The sequence below is a fragment of the Epinephelus lanceolatus genome, chromosome 4 (genome assembly GCF_041903045.1).
Source record: "Epinephelus lanceolatus isolate andai-2023 chromosome 4, ASM4190304v1, whole genome shotgun sequence".
Lineage (NCBI taxonomy): Eukaryota > Metazoa > Chordata > Actinopteri > Perciformes > Serranidae > Epinephelus > Epinephelus lanceolatus.
This window is the reverse complement of record NC_135737.1, coordinates 496,864-522,660: the sequence shown is the minus strand read 5'-3', so window position 1 is coordinate 522,660 and position 25,797 is coordinate 496,864. Positions and strand designations below refer to the sequence as shown.

Genomic DNA, 25,797 nt, shown 5'->3' with positions numbered 1-25,797 from the left:
AGAACGGGTTCCCCTTTATCTCTGTTTCAGCGCTTTTCTGCGGCATTGAGGACAGTGACACCGGTGCACCGGAGTGGCTCCCTTGTGTCGCTGTCCTCAACTCAGTGCTGAAGTGGACAATGACATAGAACTAACTTCATATCTCTATTGAACGTTCCCAGCACACAAAAAAGACTGAAACAGAATTATATCTTTGGAAGGTCTTCTCCTTTTTTTCATCAAATAATACGACAGGGAACTGTCCAACGTTATTTAACTCAACTGTTTTCTTATTTAAATTCAGTAGCTTATCTTATTATTCTTAATTACAGAAGAACATATTTAACCATACAGTAGGAGCCACTCAAAAGTTCCCCTTCCCAGCCAGCTGTCAGCCGGCTGCCTGTCGAATCCCAGCCAAATCCCAGCCGGCTGCCAGCCAGCTGCCGTGCTGGCTCTACCCCCCCCTCCTATTTTAATTCTAGACACGCCCACTCGTTCAATTGCAGGGTATCCATGAGATGGCGCCTCTCTCACAAAAAAAAACAGCCTGCAGTCATTCAGTTTATCAAACGTGGAAGCTTATCGTTTCTATAGCAACGACTCTTTTCAGGGGTAACTGTCTTCCTTTCCGAAACCTTGCCTCTTCGAATGTTAACTTCCATTATTCGGACTGGCGGTCCTTCACCTTTTTTTTCATAAGTCCTACCATTACGAAAATTCCTGCCTTACGAAATGTCGGCCCTTCCTCTTTTTTCTAAAGGATCCGCCATTCCGAAGTTTGGATATTGTGGAATATGGCACAGCTGCAGTGCTGCAGTGCAGACATTTCAGTCGCACACTGTGCGTGTCAGCGGCGGGCAGCAGTATAGAACTGGGCTTTTACTAATGGACTTTTTACTTGATTAGACTTCTGTTTTCGTTAGGATATTATTTTTGTCGTTATTGTATAATTGTTTTCAGTTAATCAGTGAGATCACATCTTCAAAAAATGTCTGAAAGAAAAGTAACCGAAAAGGTGTAATACTGAAGATTTTGTTTGTTTACAAGTTATTTTGAATTTGGAAACCTGTTTTGTTGACCTTTTTGTAATAAATTACGGAGCCCCGCAGTGGCCGTGAGAGGAAAAAAAACATTGTGCACACATTTTAATTAATTTGAATCCTCATTCATTTATTCAGTCATTCACTCTGCACTTGCTGCTTTGCATGGGGTTGTTGTCAGCAAAAGACAATTAACGAGGATATTGAGAGTTTTAGAGGATATTCTGTGTGTAATATCTTATATTATTTGTGTTCTTGTGAAGAAATCCCGCTGGATCTGCTGCACCTTCCCAGTTCAATTACGCACGGCACAGGCGCTCGGATGTGTATAAAAAACATAAATGAGGCAGCAGTCCTGTCCTTGTGTCATGTGCACTGATGTCTAACGTTTAACGTTTGTTGAGCCGTCATCACGTTTAATTGGCACAGCTCTGACAGCCGAAATACACCGGGTACCAGCGCTACACGTCTTTCGGCGGAATGGTGCGGGGTTTTTTTTTTTGAAAACTTTTTAATTTTTTAATTTCAACTGAGCATGGACCGCGGAACGCATCTGAACAAGGGGGGGCCATAATTTCAAGTCACGCGGAGAGGGTGTGGGGGGGGGGGGCATATGCATTGGAACAGACAATATTACTGATGTATTAAATAACGTTGCGGAGCACTTTTTTTTTTTATTCTGACACCACACAGTCACATCTACAGTACACGCATGAACACGAACACATGCTTGCTCAGATTAACCCCTCTGATCCCACTCTAACATTGACACACAACAGGCCAAGCCTATTTACACATAAACGCACAGATGTATAGCAAACTATAGCAAGCAACAAAGTACATCCAGTCCACAACCACAACCACAACCAAAACTCATCTTGCTGTCTTGAATCTAAATCAACATCATATTCATTATCATCACAAGTCATCACTCATATCAGACTGATGTGCAGAGCCGCACACACACACACACACACACACACACACACAACAACAACAAAACAAGCGCAGCTGCGCAGTTACTGAAAGGTAACCAGAACGCTGAATTTCTGACCATTACTGCCCGTAACCGCAATGTGTATGTCCACTCCCGCCGGCTCCCGCAAAACTCTGAGAATTTATGCCTGCACAATAATGGAGATGCATTGATTTTGTGTCTTCTCCCATCCCGCAGGAGAAAACACGTCATTTTATAGGCTAATAAAGAGATTCATGGGGCTGTTTGTTTCGTTTCCCTGGTCTGAATGTCTTTTGACGCACTGGTCAAGAATAGCGCTCCTATTTCGTTGTTTTCATTTAGTTTTTAATGAAATAAAGGCTGTTTCATATTCTATTCTCCTCCTCTGTGTTTATTTATTTTTCTACCTTTATATAATCACGCAGTGATTGAGGTTAAGGCAAGCCCGGCGCCAGGATGAAGTTACTGAGGGGGCGGTTAAAAATTACGAGGCGGTAAATCTTTATTATGCAACATTGGTTCACACAATGAGTTATAAAGAGCAGCAGACGTGCGTAATAGTCGCGCGTAATGACAGCTCGTCTCCGGTGAAACACAATAAACTGCACGTCTTCTTTCATGTTTGTCTCATGACAGATGGAGCTGACAGACAGAGAGACAGACAGGTGGAGCAAGCGGCAAATTGGTATGAAAGCTGGTTCAGGGCATATTTGTCCATTTATGAATAAATATGGAGTGGAAACATGTGCACCAAGTTCCTGTGTTGACATCCTGTCGCTAGGCTACATCTTCTTCTTTTTCTTCTTCTTCTACTGTTTAATGGGGACCCGCGGGACCCGGCGGGACCCAATCCCAATGCAGCCCTCTATGTTAGAGTACAAAAGTTACCCGGGCCATGGCCCTCTTGGCCCCCCCGGTTCCACGGTCTATGCAACTGAGGGTGTAAAAATAATAAATTGATGGTAGCCTACTGCATGCTTTTGCACACTTGCAGAACCGTGGAGCTATTCCTCAAACAAATTGGTGAGGTGGAATTCTTTTTTCCTTTCTTTTCTCTCTTCTCTCTGTCCAAAACTGTCATTGAGCCCCACATGACCAGCTGACTTTGCTACGAGTTGATTGGCAGTTGAAACAGGCAACTTGCCTTATGATCTAAAACCAGCCACTGGCGACTGCATGAAAGGCATCTGTCAATAAGTCTCTTCAACGTCTTGAATAGAATCTTGTACAGTAGCCTAACTGTATAGATCTTGTCAATACACAGTACGTTAAGACTTTACTTGTAGACTGAATAATAAGAGATTATAATCACAACTTTACAGGATCTGACAAGTAGCCGAAGTTTTCACATACAGTACAAAGACCCCTCTGTTTAGACGGCAGACAGTCTAGTCAAAAAAAAAAAAAAAATTAAGCGGCCGGCGCAGTTGTTTTTGCTATTTTGGGCAGAGAATAAAAACAATTATTAAAGGGGATGCTGAGCAGTAAGATCCGTTGTGTAATTAAAAGGGATAATGCACATTCAGCTGCACACTACGCTAACATGCAGGGTCCCCTCTGGTTTACACGTATTGAATGTTGTCGGCTCATGTCGGCTGACGGAATGTGCGCGCTGTGAGCTGCCCTTCCCCCTCCAATGCTAGGGATTTAGCATAACTATGCTCTAACCTTTTGTTTGCGTACTGGGTTATTTGGAATGCAGGGAGAGAGAGAGAGAGAAGACATTTCTACACTGAGGGCCGAATTCACAAAGAATGAACTGCGGCCGCTGATAGCACCTTGAATTGCACTTCTCTTGCACCCGCAGTTTGCTCCGTCTTAACGTCCTATTCACAAAGGATATTGCGCTAATGATATACCAGCGCAAACACGCCCACAAAGTTTGGCAGCTGAGTGCAGTTTTCCCCTGTTTTGCCCCTGATTGCAATTAGCCACATGGCATGGCATGGTAAGTGTTTGGCAAAGTACTGAATACTGTATACCCTCATGTAGTGATGTCTGCTGGTGAGTCAGTCTAACAGTGTCAGATGGGTTGAGGCTGTGGATTTGACCAAGTTTGACCACTTTATCACTATTCCCTCTCACTTGTAGCTGTTTTTTCGTTATCTTTTGAATTTAATATGAATTATGGAACTGTTTTTGTTCACGTTTGTTTCCCCCGTTTCGTAAAATAAATTATTGAAAGTTGCTTTTGAAGTGCGTGACAGAAGTGCGCTTTGAGAACGACCGCAGACTGTCACCTGTTCAACGCATCAATATCTTCGGATGCCATTAAAGTAATAATGATTATAATAATAATGTCAAAATATTATTTACAGACTGATTTAACAGACGATCACTGCTGCCACGATCACTGGAAAGTCTGGGCGAGAGGCTTCCACAGAGGAGCGCCCAGTTTGCACCAGCTTTCTAAAGACGTTATTTACTTCACTCAAACTGCGTGTGGCTAATAGCGCTGGTGTTAGTGAATTAGACGTTGTTTATCAATGAGGCTCATTTGCATAGAAAGGGGCAATTTTTGCGCCAAATATATGCATATTACCTCATTTAAATACGTGCAAATAACACCGGAGCACCGAGACGCAATCTGCTTGGCAGCGCAGTTAGTGGAGCATTTCACCCCCTGCGCGTGCTTTGTGAATTAGACGGTATCTGTTTGCTCCATTTTTACCACTTTAGCGGCCGCAAAAGCCACGCAATCCTTTTGTGAATTCGGCCCTGAGTCTTTTTAGACTATATGGAGTTTTTCGATGATTTTGGGATTTTTCGTTTCATAGCTTTATTAACTTAATTATTCTGATATTGTAAAATAAACACATTTAATTTTTGAAGTGACGTGACGAGAAGTTCTTGAATGTGTGTTGGAGCCAAGTGTCCCTGGCTTTCATGGATAAAAAGCCAACACACTAACATACAGCAGGAATTCACTGAACTATTTTTTATGTTGGCTCTGACTGGGAGAAATCGAGTGTTTGTAGCCTAATGATTCTTTTTGAATTTATTTTATTAATTCCTCCGCCCACCATAGCGGTGGGCAGCGGTACCGATGCAGGTTATATAGTATCCTACAGTAAAGCCTTAAAAATCACGCAAGGTTTTGTGCTGAACACAGCAAGAATGTCCTTATATTCCAGTGAATCAGTCAATTCCCTTTCAAATGAAAGCAGGGACAAAGAGTTCAGTCTATCTGCCAACATTGTTGCCCTGGTGCCTGTTTTTATCTGACTGACAGCTGAAAAGAGTCTCTCCACAGTACATGTGGTCATCGGCAATGTAAGTAGGGCCCGCAGGAGAGTGTTCATGTTGGGGAATATATCACAGGGGCATGCACTGAGCACTTCAACCAGTGAACAAAATGTTTATTTTTTCTCATTTGTGGACTTTCTTTTAAGCTGCTGCACAAACACAGTGTGCTCTGTGTCCTGCACGGGAATGGAAAAGTGCGCGCAGGTGGGCTGGATGAGAGCCTTGTCCCCAAAGGTGTCTGACCGTGGCAAGCAGGCAGCAACGGCTCTCATTAAGTCATATGTGTCGGGCTTGAAACGGGTGTTCAGCTCCATCATCTGCTTGTCCAGCTTAGGTGGGCCTGGGTCAAAATGGGTGGGCCCAGGCCCACCCGGGCCCAATACTAGCGCTGTGGCTGCATAGAGGGTGTGGCATGTAACACCAGGGTGGGGCAACACCAGGGTGACTGACACAAGACAGGTGTGCTGGAAAAACAGGGAGAATACTTTGCAGGATAAAGCAAGAAAACAGGGAAACCACAAGGAAAAGTGAGCAGATGACCCTAAAAAGAACCAAAGAACTGGGCAGGTTAAAATAGAGACACCTGTACCCTTTTTCCACCAAATTAGCTCTGGTTTTTGAACCAGTTCTGTTCATTTCCACCAGTTTTGAGTGCAACCATTGTAATCAAGGACATTTCATTAAAGGGATAGTGCACCCAAAAATAAAAATTCAGCCATTAGCTACTCACCCATATGCCGATGGAGGCCCTGGTGAAGTTTTAGAGTCCTCACATCCCTTGCGGAGATCGGCGGGGGGAGCGGCTAGCACACCTAATGGCTGACAGCGCCCCAGACTAACGTCCAAGAACACAAAATTGAATCCACAAAGTATCTCCATACTGCTCATCCGTAGTGATGCTGCAGCCCCCACATAAAAAGTTTTTCGAAAAACGTCATATGAACTCTGTTTTTAGCCTCACTGTAGCCTGTATCTCTGACTGCTTCTCTGTGCTCCGCGTTCAAGTGTGCGCACTTGCGCGAGACCAGCAAAAGCATGAACTTTGCTCACCCGTGTTTACATCACGTGACACGTGCACCGCAGGGGGAGACAGCAGTAACCACAGAGCTAAAAGATAATTTGCACTACGGTCTTTTAGCAAAGGACAGCCCAACATGTCTGAAGACTTTGAAATTGAGGAGGAACAGCATTTCTTTGTTGAGCCGTATTTGTTTGAGCCCGAGTATACGGATGCGGAACTCAGGCTACTAGACAAAGCAGCCGCAGCAGAATACCGGAGTCGAGGACTGGAAACCTGGTGGTGTAGTTGTTTCAAATGCAAAGCAATGCCAACGGATGAGGAAAGTCTTTGCTGCTCAGACTGGGAATTGGCGATGCCTGCACTTGAGAATCTGGACATCAGTACTGATGAGACTGCTGCTCTTCAGAGACCGTGCATCACCGATCACCCTGAGCGCGCACACGTGAGCGCAGAGCACAGAGAAGAAGTCAGAGATACAGGCTACAGTATCCGCCGCCGATCTCCACAAGGGATGTGAGGACTCTAAAACTTCACCAGGGCCTCCATCGGCATATGGGTGAGCAGATAATGGCTGAATTTTCATTTTTGGGTGCACTATCCCTTTAACGGAGGGTGTTGCAATGCAGAATGGAAATAAACATGAATGAATAACATGAAACAACAAAAAACACACGTGCGCACATGCACGTGCACACGCACGCACGCACGCACACACACACACACACACACACACACACACACACACACACAGGAAAACATTTTGTATGCTCATGTGTCTTTCTCAAAAGGATCATTTAAGTGACACCGCCACACACACCCTGCAGAGGATCGCTGCAACGCCTGATTTGGTGTGGATACATCCTGAGTCTACAATGTTCAGACTCCTTCACTGAGGCTTGGACAATAATGCTTAGACTCACCCGAGTCTAAACCGTAAGTGTTTCAGACTTGTTTTTCCCTCGCATGTCTCACAAAACAGATGCTCTCTCATTTTAATCTGTTCAGCTGTCCGTACTGGCGCTGTGCAGGCTTGCATCTCAGCTGCGTCTCATGGGCGTAACAATGGCCTTAAGTGTTTAGTTACATTTCAAGTGTATTTTTTGATTGATTGATTTTTTTTTTTTACAATATGCCTGATGAAAAGGCGCTGAATAAATATGTTTATGTACATTTTGCAACCTAGATAGAGCACAATGTGCTGTCTCTGAATAGAGGCAGAGAGCAACACACCCTGCTCTGGTATGTACTTCCGTCACTTTTGTGCAGCAGCTGGGAAGCAAGACACAGGAACTTCTTTGGTATGAGTTGAAGTTGCAGCTCCAGTTGAGAGAGGGTGATTCTTTTAGATCCACATTGTAAATGAAAAGCAATTTAGAAATAAAAGCATCATGTCAAGCAGCAAAAAAACAAAAAACAAAAACAACTTTACCTTGCAGGGGTGCATGAGAGCACAGAACTTAGTATGAAGCATTTGAGTGAGGTCATACGAATGTTGGTGAGACGGATGGTTCGGATTGAAGCCAGGACCTCTGCAGTCAGTCGGGGGTTCTGAAACTCGTACAGAAGGACCAGTAGATCCATCAGCTCCTCTGGTGGCTGTGGCTTGCTCAGCTCTAGCATTAAATGAGATAAAAGATTCCCATTATTCAAATTATATTCTGATTAGAATGAAAATGAAATAAGAGTACTTTAAAAGTGCTATCACTCCTGGTATACAACCTTGGGGCACATTTTCACCCTACTTTTAATTTTACATTTGATTTGTCTCAACTCACACTTTTCAGTTATGAGCAAATGAGGGTTTTTTTTGTACAATCCACTGGTAAAAAGTAACTAATTTACTGGACGCTATGGTGAACTCATCCTGAAATTTTTGCAGTGGGCATATAAAAGACTTACTTTATTTCTATACCCATAAGAACACATGAAGCTCCATCTGATAATGTCCAGTATCTGACAAGTTAATGTTAAACAGAAAGGTAACAACACTCTGGGATTCAGAATTTAATATAACTGCTTGGCCTGAATGGACTGGATGTCTAATGTTGTGTACCCACCAAACGCGAATTCGCAAATTCGCGCGTCGAGATTACATACAAAGTCAATGCAAAGACGCGATTAGACGCGAATTCGCGACAGGCGGCGAAACTAAGATGCCTGTGGATATTCTCATTTATCCAGGTCATAGTTATCTCAGGGCAATTCAGGTGAATGCAACTGGAATTAGTTTTGTCTTAGAAGTCGTTTCACCTTTTATCCAAGAGGGAGGCTTCATCAGTTCATGCTTGTCTGACTAGGCTGGAACTAGTCTGACAAACTGGTGTGGAAACCCAGGTATTTAACCTCTGAGGAGGCCTTCACAAGACCACTGATGTCATTGGTTTGTTAGTGCTCCAAGGTGTGTCAATGACATCGTTGAAACTCCTGCTGCAACGGTGGTCGTTGAAACTTGGTCGTTAAAAGAAGCCATTTATAGTCGGGTTTCCATCCACCTATTTTTATTCGCATTTTCAACAATTGCAAAAAAAAGACTTGAATGGAAACGCCAGAAATTCGAAAAAAGGCCGAAATATCGCAAAAAAGTTTTTACGCTTGGAGGGGGTGGAAAAGTCAGCGTATCGATATTAGGAAAATGCGACTTTTGACAATGGAAACAGATTTAGCGAATAAACAATGACGTAGGCTACCGAATCCTACTTCTACGTCACACACACACCTGTGTGAACTTAGAGAGAGGTAATTACTCCAGTGTCAGGTGAGTGTAGGCTATTTCACAACTTACCTGAATAAACTGGATGTGTTGAATACCGCTGCATCATGTGTGCTGCCTGGTGTACAAACACAGATATCATGGCATTATGTAGGCTGCGCTGACAGCGCTGATATGAGTGTGATGAGAGCTCTCGCAATAGCCATCTCGTCGTAGTCATGGATGTGTCGGTAATTGTTTAACATCAGTTGTGGACATGAGACGCTCTCAATGACGTCATCTCACGGCGCCCTCTTCTTCTACGGCTGTTCTTTTGCATTTTATTTTCATGAGAAGCGCCACCTTCTGCTCAACCTATTGACTTCCAATACTCGCAAAACAATAATGAATGGAAACGTGCATAAATTTGCATTTTCTTTTGCGCATTTTCACAAAATTTGCGATACATTTGGATGGAAACCCAGCTTATGTGAAACTGGAAAAAACATCTCTCAACAGAGGAGATCTCCAACACCACCTATCCCCCACCTATAATGCCCATCCTTGCCCAGGAGATTTAACAGCTTAACCTCTACAAACAATGGTTGTTCACAAATGGCCTCCTGTGACTCCAACGACTCCAATGACCACCGTTGCAGCAGGAGTTTCAACGACCGTCACTGACACACCTTGGAGCACTAACAAACCAATGACATCAGTGGCCTTAAATACCTGGGTTTCCACACCAGTTTGTCAGACTAGTTCCAGCCTAGTCAGATAAGCATGAACTGATTAAGCCTTTTGGATAAGAGGTGAAATGTCATCTAAGACAAAACTAAGTCCAGTTGTGTTCGATTCAATTGCATTGAGATTTTAAACTAAGGTGAGTTCAACTTCTTTAAACATGAAAACAAGGTACTGTCTAGGCAAAACTGAAAAGAACATATACGATACCTCTGACAAGGTACTTCCGAAGGGCATTTGTGATCTGGGCCACAGTGGTGCTCTTAATGCTGCAGCCAAGTTGCTGGAGAAGCACACGGTTACCATAATGCAGCAGTCCACCCATAAAGATGGGATAGAGCTCAAATGGCTGGCCTTCACTGTACTGCTGTGGCTGCGGGCCATGGACTCCTAGAAGGCTTTGCTCCACCTGATCCAGGACATCTTCATTGTAACTATCCTCGGTGCGGAACATCTCAGCTGCCATCGTTTTGGCAATGCTGCCTTTATTGTGACCGCTGATTTTCTCATACAGTTTTGGAAAAAGCTTAAGGAGGTTGAATATGGCAAATACTCTGAGGGGGATGAACTTAGAAAGGATGTTGACAAGGGCACTGACATCCTCACTTGCCTGACCAATTGCCACAGACACCTGCCTACTCAGCTTCTCCAGAGCTGATTTATTCTCTCCTAGAACAACATAGAGGGCTGCCAGATACTCCTGCATGGCTGGGACAGCAAATACATACCGTCTCTCATCATTCTGACTGGGCTCTTTGGATAAATGCTTGACATTTTGTACACAGGGAGCCAAGAAGAAGTCTAGCACGTCAGTCCGGAACATGGCCAGCTGATGTAGCTCCTCATCTGTCTTGGTCTTTCCTCCTATCCACTGCTCCAGTTCCTTTTCTGAGAACGACGTGCGTTTGTATGTTACACCGTCGAACGCAAGTTTCCCAACTGTACGGACTACATATAACATCAGAGAACTCTGGTGCTCCTGACTGGGTACATTTGTCCCTGTCCTTGTGCCCAGCACCTCACCACCAAAGTTGAGTCTGAGGAAACTAGTGTATATGCCAGTCAGTGTGCGGATGGGTGCTTTAGCATCTGTGAAATGGAGGAAGTGTAAGGTGGCACACGTGAGCCAGCAGTAGGAGGGGAGGAAGCAAGCTGTAGCCAGCTGGCTTTCTCTCTGAAGATTGAGGTAGAGCAGCTCTATAAGAGCCTGGGCCTCATGGTTACGTGAAATCTCCCCACTCTGCTGCAGTAGGCGGCTGGTGAAGTAGGCCCGCTGGCGGTCTGGATCATTGAAGCCACAAATCTGTGCATAGCGACTCACATACTTCTGAGGAATAAGGTCCAGGGCAGACAGTCTGGTGGTAACCAAGATGCTGGCCTGGGAAACATACAGCAGCCAACTTCCATAACCATGAATCACACACATTAAAAATAACACACTTTAGAGAAAAAAAGGATTACAAAATGTGAATGTTTTTGATTACTTTTGCAAACCCCTAGGCTTGTTACACCTTAGTTATGTTCATTGATTTTGATTAGACAGAAACACAGTATCTCTCTGAAGAACAGAGTCCAGTCCCTCATAAATGCAAGGTAAAGAGATGGGGAAATATGACCTATACTATAATGGCTTACATGGTAAATTGTTCATATTGCACATTTCCACAGCTCTAATTCTATTGGCACAATATGTCAGTCATGTCATACTCAACAATCTGCTATAAACACTTTCTCTTTTTAACCAAAGTTCTGCTTTCACTCATTAATTAATTACTTTGTTAAGTAGGTGTCAATGAAACTCAGCACTTCCTGCAGTTGTTCCACATTATCTTTTACTTTTTTGCTTTTAATTTCCTTCAACCACCTGTAAGGCTTTAAATTATGGCCAAGTACTGATCCTGTGTAGGATACACAGAAAGGCAAGGAAGAAAAACAAGGAAGGAAATATTAAAAAGCCTTTATTGTAGTAGCTAAATTGTTAAAAGAGCCAACGTGTTTCGACCACTGCAGGTCTTCGTCAGGGCTTTCAATACATACAACATAGGTATGGCCACACGTTTATAGTGGCAGGAACCAATCAGAGGCCATCACATGACCCATATTTTGGTATGGCAAGTGAATTAAATATATAATAATGAAAAAACAAGTTAATAAAATACAGTGTCATGAGATAAGATACCCAGAAAAAATACATTTAAATACATAAACACCTATCCTAACCCACAGACTGTAAGAAAGAAATGGCAAAGCTTGTGGAGAATAATGACAAATCACAAAAAACATGTGACGTCTATATCCTCATCGAGACCAGGATACTTTAAAGCATCCAGTTGATGGATCCAAAAATCTTCCCTTTGATTAAGTTTCTGTATTCTGTCAGATTAAAGATAAGGAATCATCTGTATTATGACGTGTTTTAATGGCATATTTATGCTCAGCAAGGCGATCCCTCAAGTGTCTTTTTGTACAGCCTATATAGAACAAGCCTTCCACACATGGGCACGTCAGACAGTAAATAATAAAAGTGGTGTTGCTATTAATAAAATAATTTTGTTTATAAGTGCTGTTTGTGTTAACATCCACAAAATGTTTAGTTTGCATAATGTTGTCACAGTGAGGCCAATGCATACATTTAAAAGTGCTAAAAGGTTCTCTTTCACAATATTCGTTTCAATGTCTCACTATGGGATGCACACCAGGTAGTGCTGCCTACTTTAAATAGCTGCTGCAGATGACACAGTCTCATTCAAACACCTCTTCTCACTCGGAGCATATCTCGCGTCAGGAGCTAGCTAGCTTAACCGTCCACAGATGGATCTTATTTAACTTCCGTCGCTGGGCGCTAGCTAACGTTAGCTTGGATTTGCTTCTTTTTCGATCACACCAGATCGGATTTGGTGTTTTCCTCGCCCTCCACGGCTTGGTAATCTTTTCTCGACTCCTCAAAACGGTAGCTTGAGCTTCGTCGAGCGTTAGCATTCCAGCTAATCCCTCGACGTCTTCACAGTTAGCACACCAGCTAGCTGCCTCGACTCCCTGCCAGCACACTAGCTCGCGAGGAATGGAGGCCAAAACTCCACACACCAGAGGTGCCGGAGACTCCGGGGCCCGTCCCTGTGGAAACAAGATTTCGAGCAAAGACACACATCAGGTCTGCTCGAGCTGCTTAGGGCTGGAACATGCCCGGCTAGCTATCGATGTTCCTGGCTCGTGTCAACACTGTGCTGTGTTCACCATCAAAAGTCTCTGCAGACGGCTAGCCTGCCAAGCTAGCTTGTCTGGACGTGACCCCTACCTTCCCACCGAACACCCGGTGCCGCCTACCTTAAACAGAGGAGAGGGAAGGAGAGGGAAGCCACTGCGGAGGTGATACCAGCAGCTAGTGCCAGCTGGGGCTCACAGCTGGACCTGGCTCCGGTTCCCCCGCCAGAGGAGGACGTCCTAGAATTGGACTACGGAGAAGATGAAGGTGAGGCCTCGGATATCCTCATATCAGAGGATGAAGAGGACGACGACATCTTCATCACCCCAGCCCGGGCTGCGCAGCCCGGGACCTCCGCTGCCTTTTTGGGATGGAGATGAGAGCAGCACACCGGCTTCTCCTCTCCCCAGTTCGGACATGCTCAACGTGTGTAGACGCGCTACAGACCGACTGGCCATCCCGTGGCCTGCTGTCGTAACGGAGACCACCAGATCCCGCTACGAGGGGAAGAAGTTGCCCTTGGCTAAGAGTGCTACAAAACAAATCCTCTCCATCTTCCCGGAGCTGCTTGATGAGGTTGCGCAGTCATAGAAAGCCCTTACAGCAGCAGGTGCCCGATACCCGGTGCCTCGTCCCTCAACTGTGAAGCGATGGAGAGCCAGGGTCTGCTCCGTATGTCTCCAATGGAGCCACTCATTGCCACCCACCTTCACCCCCGGCTGTCAACGCTGTCCTCCAGGAGCCCTGCACTGCCGTCTAAGTCTGACCAGTTTCAGTCTGCCTTAACCGAGAAGGCTTATAAAGCGGTACCGCTCTCAGCCAGAGCGCTTAATGTCCTCTCCATGCTCACGGCATACCAGGCGGAGATATGCGAGGATTTTGCGCGGACACAGGACCCAGCTACGTGGTAGAAGATACCGGTTATCACCGACTTGTGTCTCCGTATCCAACGCTGCGCGGTCCAGGCCACAGGAAGAGCATTGGGAACAATGGTCCTACAGGAACGGGCACAGTGGCTAAACCTCACCAACCTGTCAGACAGAGAGATGGATGACATCCTGGATATGCCTATTGTCCCGAAGGGTATCTTCGGCTCTGCGCTAGCTTCTATGCAGCGACTATGTGAAGCCAAGAAGAAGGAAGACGAGGCTCTCCAGCTTTGCCTCCCTCGGAAGGCTCCAGTTCCCTCTCCACCTGAACAGCATAAAACCTTCACACAGGCTGATGCATCCAGGCCAAGGGCAGAGGGTGCAGCTAATAAAGAAAGCCAAAATAGAAATAATAAACAAAATAAACAGTGCGATCGCTTTCCACGGGGTATGTTACGAGTACCGCGTACTCCCCTTCGGCTTGTCTGAGCCGAAGGGTGTTCGTACGGTGCACGGAAGCGGCAATAGCCCCGCTGAGGTGGCAGGGCATCCGCCTGGCCACTTACCTGGATGATTGGCTGCTGTTAGCGCAATCGGAGCAGGGAGCCAGGACGCACACCCATACTCTCATACGACACCTGTCCGACTTGGGTTTCGTGATAAATGCGGAAAAGAGCATGCTATCTCCGGCACAGAGCGTAATCTTTCTGGGATTGTTGCTGGACTCGGTGTCTTTCACAGCTCGCCTCTCGGCGGAGAGAGTAAAGACCTTCAGGGCGTGCCTCACGCTTTTTCGTCTACGCAGATCTGTTGAATTCAGATTATGTCTTTGATTACTCGGGCTGATGGCGTCTGCCATTCTCGTAGTCCGTCTTGGCCGCCTCCACATGAGGGAATTCCAGTATTGGGTGGCTTCCCTTAGGCTGGACCCCGTGCGTCAGAGTGCCGGTCACAATGGAGTGCGTCAGAGCGCTGTGTCACTGGCGAACCACGTCTTTCCTGACCCAGGGGAGGCCCACGGGCTCCGTCCTGTCCAGGAAAGTGGTCACTACAGACGGAAGTCTGTCGGGCTGGGGCGGAATACATGAGGGCCAGTCTGTGAGAGGACGTTGGAGTGCTGGTCTCCAACGGTCTCACATAAATTTTCTGGAGCTCTCTGCGGTGTTTCTCTCCCTAAAACACTTCCTCCCGTCTCTCGCTGGTCATCATGTCTTGGTGAGGATGGACAATACGACAACAGTGGCGTATATCAATCATCGGCGGGGGGTTACGTTCCCGTCAATTACACATGGTGGCACGCAAACTGATCCTCTGGAGCAGCGAACGTCTCCTCTCCCTGAGAGCGACGCACATCCCGGGGACCCTGAACACGGGTGCGGACCTGCTGTCCAGGGGCGCGCCAGTATACGGGGAGTGGACTCTGCACCCGGAGATCGTGGGGCAGATATGGGCGCACTACGGTCGGGCTGCGGTGGATCTGTTCGCGTCGAGGGGAAATGTGCAGTGCACACTGTTCTTCTCCCTGCACAGCACGGATGCCCCCCTGGGCGTAGATGCATTAGTGCATTCCTGGCTGCACGGGCTTCTTTACACGTTCCCTCCACTGGCTCTAATACCCCCCACTCTGTCCAGAGTGAGGGAACATGGCCACACACTGATTCTAATAGCTCCACACCGGCCTGCAATGCATTGGCTAGCGGAGATTTATCAGTTGCTGCGCGCTCTGCCTTGGCAACTCCCGCCGCGCAGGGACCTGCTGTCGCAGGGAGGGGGGACGGTGTTTCACCTACACCCAGAGCGACTCGCGCTGTGGGCCTGGCCCGTGAGTGGCTCGATCTGACTGCTGTGGGGCTTCCACAGAGAGTGATTGCCACTATCCAAAACGCTAGAGCCTCCTCCACTAGGTCTCTGTATGGCTGTAAGTGGAGAGTGTTCGAGGAATGGTGTCACAAAGAGGGACACATTTCTTTTCAGTGTCCCGGTGGGAGTGATATTGTCATTTTTGCAGGACCTGATTGACAAGCGAAAAGCCTTTTCCACGATTAAAGTGTATTTGGCAGCCATCGCCGCCTGTCATGTAGGGTTTGGGGGACAAACAGCGAGCCAACACCCGCTGGTTTGCCGTTTTATGAAGGGAGCGTGCAGGTTTCTCCCTGTCTCCCGACCGCTAGTGTCTCCGTGGGATTTGGCTGTGGTTCTGGAGGGGCTGAAGGGCCCCCCCATTCGAACCACTGGAGGAAGCGGACCTGAAACACCTGTCCTTCAAGACAGCGTTGTTACTGGCTCTGGCTTCGGCTAAATGAGTTAGCGACATCCATGCGCTTTCGGTGCATCCTGCGTGCGCTCAGTTCGCACCGGGTGATGTAAGGATGACTCTGAAGCCAAACCCGACCTTTGTGCCCAAGGTGGTTGGTTCATGTTCCCCTATTGACCTTGTGGCTTTCGCAGCCCCGCCTGGAGAGCGGCAGTCGCGTGCACTATGTCCGGTTCGTGTGGTGCGCACTTACATGGATAAGACTGGGGGTTTCAGGAGGAGCGATCAGCTGTTTGTCTCCTGGGCTAATCCTCATAAGGGAAAACCTGTTACTAAGCAACGCCTCTCCCACTGGGTGGTGGAGGCGATTGCTTTGGCTTATAAGAGTCAGGGTCTGCAGCCGCCGGCGGGTCTGCGAGCGCACTCTACTCGTGGCTTGGCCGCATCCTGGGCCTTATTCAGGGGAGTTTCTGTTCAGGATATTTGTGCTGCGGCGAGTTGGTCTTCGCCTCTCACTTTTGTCCGTTTTTATATGCTGGATGTCTCCGCCCCCATGTGTAGCACGTGCAGTCCTGGAGTCCTAGCTGGAACAGAGCGGCTCTCCCTGTGGGTTGGTGGACACTAGATAAGCTTGTCTGGCAATACGGGAGCTACCACATCCCATTGTGAGCCATCGAAATGAATATTATGAAAGAGAACTTTAGGTTATTTACATAACCCCGGTTCTCTGACTAATATGAGTGAGATGTCTCACCAGACAACCATTCTTGCTTGGGCGAGTGAGAAGAGATGCTTATCTTGAATGAGACTGTGTCGTCTGCAGCAGCTATTTAAGGTAGGCAGCACTACCTGGTGCGGACGAACACGTTCACCAGCCAATCAGGATTAGTGTAATGAGATTAATGCTTCTGAGGTCTGCAGTGAGGCGTGAGGCATCTCACTCATATTACTCAGAGAACTGGGGTTATGTAAATAACTTAAAGTTTCGATAACCAAGTGCCTTTTTGGTCTGCTAAAAGATGTGAATGCATATGTCTGTCCTTAAGCCTGTTGGTGCGTAAAAGAAAAAACAGTGAGTTCAGGAAAGACTGGAAAAAATATCACTCGATAATGGCCCAATTATGTTTAATGATACGTTTGATTTGTTTAGCATGTGTACTGTATATTGTGGCAAAAAATGGATGAGACTGAAGTGCAGGCTTCTGCCTGATGTTTTTTTAAAAAAATTTTCTAAGAGGTATCACGCTACAAAGTGACTGTGCTCTGTAAAAAGCCTGCTAAGCCTGCTGTTATAAAAACCTGTTGGAAATAGCCTTGGCCTGTGTAACAAAATCCGTGTCTTGATCACAGATGTGTCGCAGGTGTTGGAACTGGCCCTAAGGGATGTTTCCTTTAAGGTGACCCAATCTGTCAATTTCAACAGATAATCAGAAGAGGAGGTAGAATCATCTCTGTCTGAAAAGTAGTGACTTTTAACCCCTCCTGGTGGGCAATATTAGTATGCAAACTTTGTATGGCCATAGGGAGAAGAAAATGAGACTGACTATCAGTAAAGATAACAATCCTATTCAAAACATCAGTAGTATCCTCAATAAAGGATCAATAAAGGAGAACATTGCACGACAGTGTTTCCTCTACCATTATATTAGGGGGGTGCCCCGCCTCCCTCCTCTGCTCTCTGTATCGCCCACGGCAGAGTTCTGCCCTGATGCGCACAAGCACACACACACACACACACACACAGGTGAGCACTGCTAGATCGCTGCTTGTGCTGCATTTTCCTGACCGATACCGACCCGAGTCCGAGACAATCATATCCGAGCCCAGCCCGAACCGCTGCACGGCACATTCAGTTTGTGTACAACTCAAGGGAGCGGAGCCAGTAGCTGGGTTTCCATCCAAATGTATCGCAAATTTTAAGCCAATTATGTGAAAATGCGCAAAAGAAAATGCGAATTTATGCACGTTTCCATTCATTATTGTTTTGCGAGTATTGGGGGTCAACAGGTCGAGCAGAAGGCGGCGCTTCTCATGAAAAAATAAAATGCAAAAGAACACCCGTAGAAGAAGAGGGCGCCGTGAGATGACGTCATTGAGAGCGTCTCATGTCCACAACTGATGTAAACAATTACCGGCACATCCATGACTACGGCGAGATGGAGAGATTCCTTGGGAACTTCTTGGCTATTGCGAGAGCTCTCATCACACTCATATCAGCGTTGTCAGCGTAGCCTACATAATGCCGTGATGTCTGTGTTGGTACACCAGGCAACGCACACATTCACAGCTGTGAAATAGCCTACACTCACCTGACACTGGAGTAATTACCTCTCTCTAAGTTCACACAGGTGTGTGTGTGTGAAGTAGAAGTAGGATTCGGTAGCCTACGTCATTGTTTATTCGCTAAATCTGTTTCCATTGCCAAAAGTTGCATTTTCCTAATATCGATACGCTGACTTTTCCACCCCCTCCAAGCGTAAAAACTTTTTTGCGATATTTCGGCCTTTTTTCGAATTTCTGGCGTTTCCATTCAAGTTTCTTTTCGCAAATGTTGAAAATGCGAATAAAAATAGGTGGATGGGAACCCACCTAGTGTTGCGTTCAGGCGTTGTCACCTCAAAGTTCACTTACTTGATAAGTGTAATGCGCCTGTCATGTCTTGTCAAGTTTTGTCCTCATTTCAGTTCTGCATTTCCTGTTTTATTTTTTCTACTCTCCTCTCATTTCAGATTGCTTCCTGTCAAGTTTCCCTCCGGTGTGATTACCTGCCCCACCCTAATATGTTGCACTTGTGTCCCATTGTCTTCCCTCTCCTCATGTATTTAGTCTGTGTGCTCCCTCCTCTCAGTACCAGTTCGTCTCAGTAGCTCTACTAGCGTTCCAGCCTTTTGTTTTCTAGTGTCAGGTTCCACATGTTTTGTCTTTTGATGTTTTTGATCATTCTTGTCAGGGATAACTGTTTTAGGAAAATTGTGTGTTGCATTGTGAAAATACTACATCATAAGATGAAGGTTGTGGTAAAAGAGCAATCAATCCACTCTGGTATTAAATACACCAGGTATAACCCCCACTTTCCACCAGATGCGTGTTGGTTGCATCTGTGCTTCGGCACGGCAGCGGAGCCGATAGGATTTAATTCTAGTAAATGTGTGTGTTTCCACGGGCTGCGGCTGTGCTGCGTTCCAGCTCCGTCTCAGCTGCGGCACTCCGGAGCCCTCCGCAACAGATACGCAGCACTTCTATTTTTGCCGGATGCCGGAGCACAACGCAGCAATTCAGCACAGAGCAGATCGCGTGGGGCAGGAAGTCATGCACAGAAACAAAATAAAACATCCGCTTAATACTGAAAATAAAATACACAGTGCCTGAAGTCAACAGGTCAGAGGTTTTCAGATGTCATTTCACCCCGCTGACACCATGGACAAGGAGAGGTTAATCATGGCGGTGCACCAAGATGTCTTCCGGCGGAGCTTCACCGGTCCGCACAGCAAACGCAGCCGGTGGGTGTTGACAGACGGCTGAGCACGCAGTGGATAACCAGCGCTGCCGTTCCGCAACGGACACGCATCCAGTGGAATTCCAGCGTAAGCTGGGGCAAAAGACAAACCACTAAATAAATTCTATTTTCTCTCCCAATTATGCTTGTCTATTTTTGGGTCTGTGGAAAAGGAATATGTTTTATATCCTGCCAATCCCTTCCATCGTTGTATCACCTGGTATGGCCGCTATATTAATGAGGTGCTTATAATTTTTGATGGCACTAGGACAACTTTTGAATTTTCATAAATACATGAACTCCATTAATAACAATATCAAGCTTTATATTGAATACTCTTAGCACAGTATCAATTTTTTGGATCTGACGATTTTTAGGGGGGTTGAGGGACAGTTACATGCAACACTTTTTAGGATGATTACTTCACGTGACACAATTCTCAAAGCGTACTCTTTTCACCCCACCCCCTTTAAAGAAAACATTCCTTATGGCCAGTTCAAATGCCTGTGACATATCTGTGATCAAGACACAGATTTTGTTGCACAGGCCAAGGCTATGTCCAACAGGTTTTCATAAAAGAGCTTACAAACCCAAGGTGGTTAAGCAGGCTTTTTACAGTGCACAGAGCACAGTCACTCTATAGCATGATACACTTATTCCAAAAAAACAAAACATCAGGCAGAAGCCTGCACCTCAGTCTCATCCACTTTTTTGCCACAACATACAGTACACATGCTAAACAAATCAAACGTATCATAAACATAATTGGGCCATTATTGAGAGTCATACTGTTTTGAGCAAAGTCTTTCCTTAACTCCCTATTTTTTTCTTTTAGACACGCCCCCAGGCTTAGGGACAGACTTATGCACACATCTTCCAGCAGACAAAAAAAAAAGCACTTGGTTATCCAGGGTTTCCTCCAGGATTTTTTGAAACTGTGGGGGAGGGCTCCGGCGATGACGGAAACTGAATGTTTTTATAAATACCCTATTTATTCATTACACAATTGTAGCACAACTATATACACAACTGTAGCCTAATCTAATGGCACAGGTTGCAGCCTGGCTGAGAGCACTTTTTTGAAAAAGAGCTCTAAGGCTCTGTCGTATGAGGTGGCCCATTGATGCTGCCTGTTTCTCAGGTCTGTCTTCACCTACACATAAAAACAATTAAAAGTGTGTTGAATACTGTTGATCTTGAATGTGCTCTTACACTGACCTGGTTGCCATGAGAGGGGGCGTGGTAAACAGGTAGCAGGTGTCGCAAATTAATAAATGGCCCCCACCTTGACAGCGCCACTGGCACGCACACGTGAGTTGTTCACAACGTGTGTGTCGGCTTCATCGAGTGTACGAAGTGCAGCGCGGTGCTGGTATAGGACAGCAAAAAGACGGGGACCTCGACACTTAAGAGGCACATGACGAAAGCTTGCCATGGAAAGAAAGACGAGAGTCAGCCTTCAATGTTCACGTTCGTATCTTTATAAAAATGTCGGATTTAAACCGGGCTCGGGCTCATAATTACAGTTAAAGGGACGGGCCGGGCAGGGCTCGGACAGAACATGCATGGGGTCGGGTTGGATTTTTTGGGCCCAATCTAAGCTCTACACAGCACTACCTATCTCTCACCCCTTTTCTCTCCCTCTACTTCAGACTGTCGTCTCTTTGCCTCCCCTCCACTCTTGAGCACGCTGCAGTACAGCCAGACAGGCAGGTGATGACTCCGGTGTTCGTTTTTCAAAATAAAGTTAATTGCAGCGTAGTGTCACATAACATTTCATGATATTTAAATTATCATTTCAAACTCTGATTATGGTAAGTATGTGTGCACAAATATAGAAATAAATATATAATGTAATAAAAATAAAAAAAAATCAGCATTCTGAAGGCGTGGCGGCTTTTATTTTGCCGTGGCAGCGCGCCACGATCAATTACATGTAGCGGAAACCCTGTTATCTAAACCTTTTGGCACTTTTAAATGTACGCATTGCCCTCACTGTGACAAGGTCATACAAACTTAACATTTTGTGGATGTTAACACAAACAGCACTTATAAAGAAAATGATTTTATTAATAGCAACACCACTTTTCTTATTTACTGTCTGACGTGTCCATGTGTGGAAGGCTTGTTCTACATAGGCTGTACAAAAAGACACTTGAGGGATCGCCTTGCTGAGCATAAATATGCCATTAGAACACGTCATAATGGAGATGATTCCTTATCCTTAATTTATTTTTTTCTGGGTATCTTATCTCATGAAACTTATTTTATTAACTTGTTATTTTTTCATTATTGTCCATTTGTTTCACCTACAACACCAATATATGAGTCATGTGATGGCCTCTGATTGGTTCCTGCCACAATAGGTGTGGCCATACCTGTGTTGTATGTTTTGAAAGCCCTGACAAAGACTGCAAAATGTTGGCTACAATAAAGGATTTTTAATATTTCCTTCCTTGTCTTACTACATAATGACAAAAACTCTGTCTGTGGGTGTGTCTGTTCCACGTTTTTCTCCTCACTGACTTGGTCAATCCATGTGAAATTTAGCACAGTGGTAGAGGGTCATGGGAGGATGCGAATGAAGCAATATTACATCAATTGGCCAAAGGGGGGCACTATAGCAACCAACTGAAATTGCAAACTTCGAATGGGCATATCTCATCAAGACACGGATTTTGTTGCACAGGCCTTATGGTAGTGAAATGAACACTCACTCAATGGGTAACAGCTTTGGTGGACATTCCAGCAGTCAGCATGCCAATAGCACGCTCCTTCAAAACATCTGTGTCATTGTGTCATGTGATAAAATTGCACATTTTCAGTGGGGGCCATCCCAAGGCACACTTGTGTAGTTATGATGCTGTTTAATCAGCATCCTGATATGCCACACCTGTCAGGTGGATGGATTATCTTGAAGAAGGAGAGGTGCTCACTAACATTGATTTGAATTCATTTGTGACCAAATTTGAGAGAAATATATCTGTTAGGTGCATGAAAAAAGCCTTAGATTTTAACCTGTGACATATAGGAGCAACAGTGTTGCCTTGAAAATGTATGTTCAGTGTAATGTTTATAATTATTTTTACATGAGTGTATCATCACCTGAAACTAAGAACTGTTGTGCTTTCGTAACCTTGGAATGAATCTCTTTATATCTACAAAGGGACTGGGTCCTCTTCCTTGGAGTCCACCATGTTGCACTGCCATGTTTCTATGGTAACCCAGAACAAACACTGGCTCTAGAGAGAGGTGTTACATGTTTTTATGTAAGCTAAAGGCCACCATAGTTGCAATACAATTCCATCAAATATGGACTAGGCACAATTTTTTTGCAGAGCAGAGAAGCGTTTCTGGGATAACTCTGGTTCTGAAATGTGCTGCTTTATGTCTGGTGGAATCACAAGATTTGTCTTGAGTAGCTAAGATAACCTCCAGCAGCTGTGTTGTAGCCAGAACGTATCATAGCTGCGCCTGATGGAATCCAGAGGTTGCACTTGGAAACAGAGGGGGGAGCAGAATTGTATTCAGTTCATTGCAATCTGCCACCTCACCGCTAGATGCCACTAAAGGTGGATTTATACTTGTGCATCAGCTCTATGCAAAGCCTATGCCATAGCCTATACATGTGGCCTACGCCATTGTGAGCAGTTTTACTTCCACAGCAGTGTCTCTGTGTCACTCTGCAGTTACACACATTAAACATGGCTTAATAGCAACAATTTAAACACAAATACACAAATCTGCTTCATTTTAACTTGCCGGATTCACAAAAAAGGACTTGTCTTTTGCAGGACACATTTTCCCCAAAAATACAATATGCTAATGTTACTAGCACAAGCCTATGGCATTTACATTGTACAAATCAGCCTAGCTGCTGAGATTTCCTCTACTCATATGAAGCCAGGATAAAGAATGCACAAGACTTTAAAATGTTTTTTTGTGGGGGCTTGTTATCTTCACAATTTATTATTTCTTATCTGTGAAATAAAGTCAATAAAAGCTTTGTTTCCACTGAGGGAAATGGTTTTCAGCTTACAAAAATAGACAAGTGGTCTGCATTGCCGTAACATTAAGTTACATTTCTGGGGAGGTGCACGTCAGTCTAGTTTGGCGTTGATTCGACGCATATGTATAAATCCCTCTCTAATTCTACACAATGCACTTTTAAGTGATTCTCCACATTACTGGCAACGATCATGGTGGCGATTTGCACTTGCCCATGACAATCGGATAGATGACAGTCTAAGACAGATTTCAAAGACTCAACAGAAAAGTGAGGGTGGACTGTCACTTACCTCAGGCAGGAGGTATTTCCTCAGCAGGTTGACCACCACTACACCTGGAGGAAGCACCTCATTGGGATCACTGCAAAGCTCTGTGGCTCCAATTCTGAAGTCCAGGTTCATCTTCTCCATCCCATTAAAGAGGAAGAGCACGTCTTTGGCCTGGTTTCCCTCCCCACTAAGCAGGGGGTTTTTTCTCAGGTGGAGGTACTTCCTGCTCACCAGATCCCTTAAGGACGCTACCCTATGAGGGAGAGGATTTATTACTTTGTAAATATTTTAGTAACACGCTGTACTAACAGCAATATGATGCAGCAGTCACTGTATGACCGACCATACCCATGTTGGGATTCACTGGACCACAGATGATTTGTCATTTGTTAAAATCCTAACTGGACCTGTGAAGGTTTCTCCTCTTGTCATCTCAAAAGGTGAGAGATTGTTTTTGTTCTTCACAGAGGACAGTTATTTGACACCCTTCTCCACAGGTGGTCCCCACCTCACACCTCTTTGAGAGACAAGTCTCAAACTTGATTGGACAGGACTTTTACAGTGACATGTGACTGTGTGATGTCCCCAGCCAACTATAGAAGGTCTGCTCCCTTCAGACAGTCCTGCTCTTGCTCGTGAGCTGTCAACCTGCTAACACTACCTCTAGCTCCTGGGCCTTTGGCCAGCCCAGACATCCTGGGCACTGACCAACTCAGAGGCCATTGTTTGGACAATGGCCTCTGAGTTGGTCAGCGCCAACTGACCACTGAAGGGAGGGCAATTGCTCACAGACTCTCTCAAACCTGAACCAGAGATATTAGTATGCAAGCACAAGGTTTGCAACTAACTTTCCAGTGACAAGGAGCGACAACCAAGTTGAGTTAGCACCCCAGCGTCTAACTCTGCAAAGACCCTGAGCAACCAGCTTCCTCGGATCTGCACCTTCGGAACAAGGACACAACAAAGACTGCATCTGAAACCACAGCTCTTTCCAGCCTTCCTCTGCCAGCTAACAAAAGCAGCACACCACCAAGCGGCTCTTTCTTCCATCCATTCAAGGATCGGTAATGTAACAACTGGGCATAGCTTTATCACAGCTGTACAGGCTAAGCAAGACTGTTTTAACTTGTTGATTGTGATTTAATGCCGTTAGTGAGTTATTGTTGTGATTGTTTGCAGTTAGGTCATTGGTTCGATGGCTTCACCAAAGCTATGTGATGTAAGTTTGCTAATACTGTTCACAGACAACGTTTTGCATGCACTAAACATCTCTTGTACTAATCCAGACTTTATGCAACACAAATCACATTCACATACTGCAGACTAGTTTACAAACAGGGCTACACCCAAGATGCAAATCAAAGTTATAGCTTCCTTTCCTTTGTCTTTGTCCTGACCACACAGCCAGACAAGACCTCCCCCCAGTCTGAAGCCAGCTTTGATTCGGCTATCTTGTAGTTCTCTGTTACCAGCCATTTTGTTTTGTAGGCCAAATGGTAAATGGACCTGCACTTGTATAGTGCCTGTCTAGTCGTTACCCATTCACACACATTTATACACTGGTGGCCGAGGCTACCATACAAGGTGCCACCTGCTACTCAGTTTTTAACACACACACACACCGATGAAAGCATCATTGGGAGTAATTTGGGGTTCAGTATCTTGCTCAAGGATACTTCAACATGCAGACTGGAGGAACTGGGGATCAAACTGATTGAGTCTTCCGATTGGTGGACGACCCGCTCTATCTCTGGTCCTTTGATTACCACACCCACCTTTGTCTTTCTCTCTCTCTCTCTCTCTCTCTCTCTCTCTTACACTCACACTCACACTCACAGACATATACTCACCAAGCTTGTATATAGTTAGTTAGAATTTCTGTGTTTTGGTTTTGCTTTGCTCACTTTATGAATAAATACAATTTTTTGTAATCATACCTGCTGTCTGGTAAATATTGCACAAGAGTGAGTGAATAGTCAACCTCTGCTGTGTGAAGAACTCCGAAATCCTTCAGGCTTT

At 45.4% G+C, this 25,797-nt stretch overlaps 1 protein-coding gene across 4 annotated transcripts in view; it reads right to left on the bottom strand.

Moving 5' to 3' along the window:
- nlrx1 (NLR family member X1) overlaps positions 1–25,797 on the bottom strand; it is a 125,914-nt gene that overhangs the window by 38,191 nt on the left and 61,926 nt on the right. For all 4 annotated transcript variants that reach the window (XM_033631404.2, XM_078166820.1, XM_078166818.1 and 1 more), the window contains 3 exons: positions 23,800–24,031; positions 9,891–11,058; positions 7,677–7,860 (listed from right to left, as the gene is read on the bottom strand). In XM_033631404.2, coding sequence (XP_033487295.2) covers positions 7,677–7,860; positions 9,891–11,058; positions 23,800–24,031 — 1,584 coding nt within the window. The remainder of the gene's footprint in view (positions 1–7,676; positions 7,861–9,890; positions 11,059–23,799; positions 24,032–25,797) is intronic.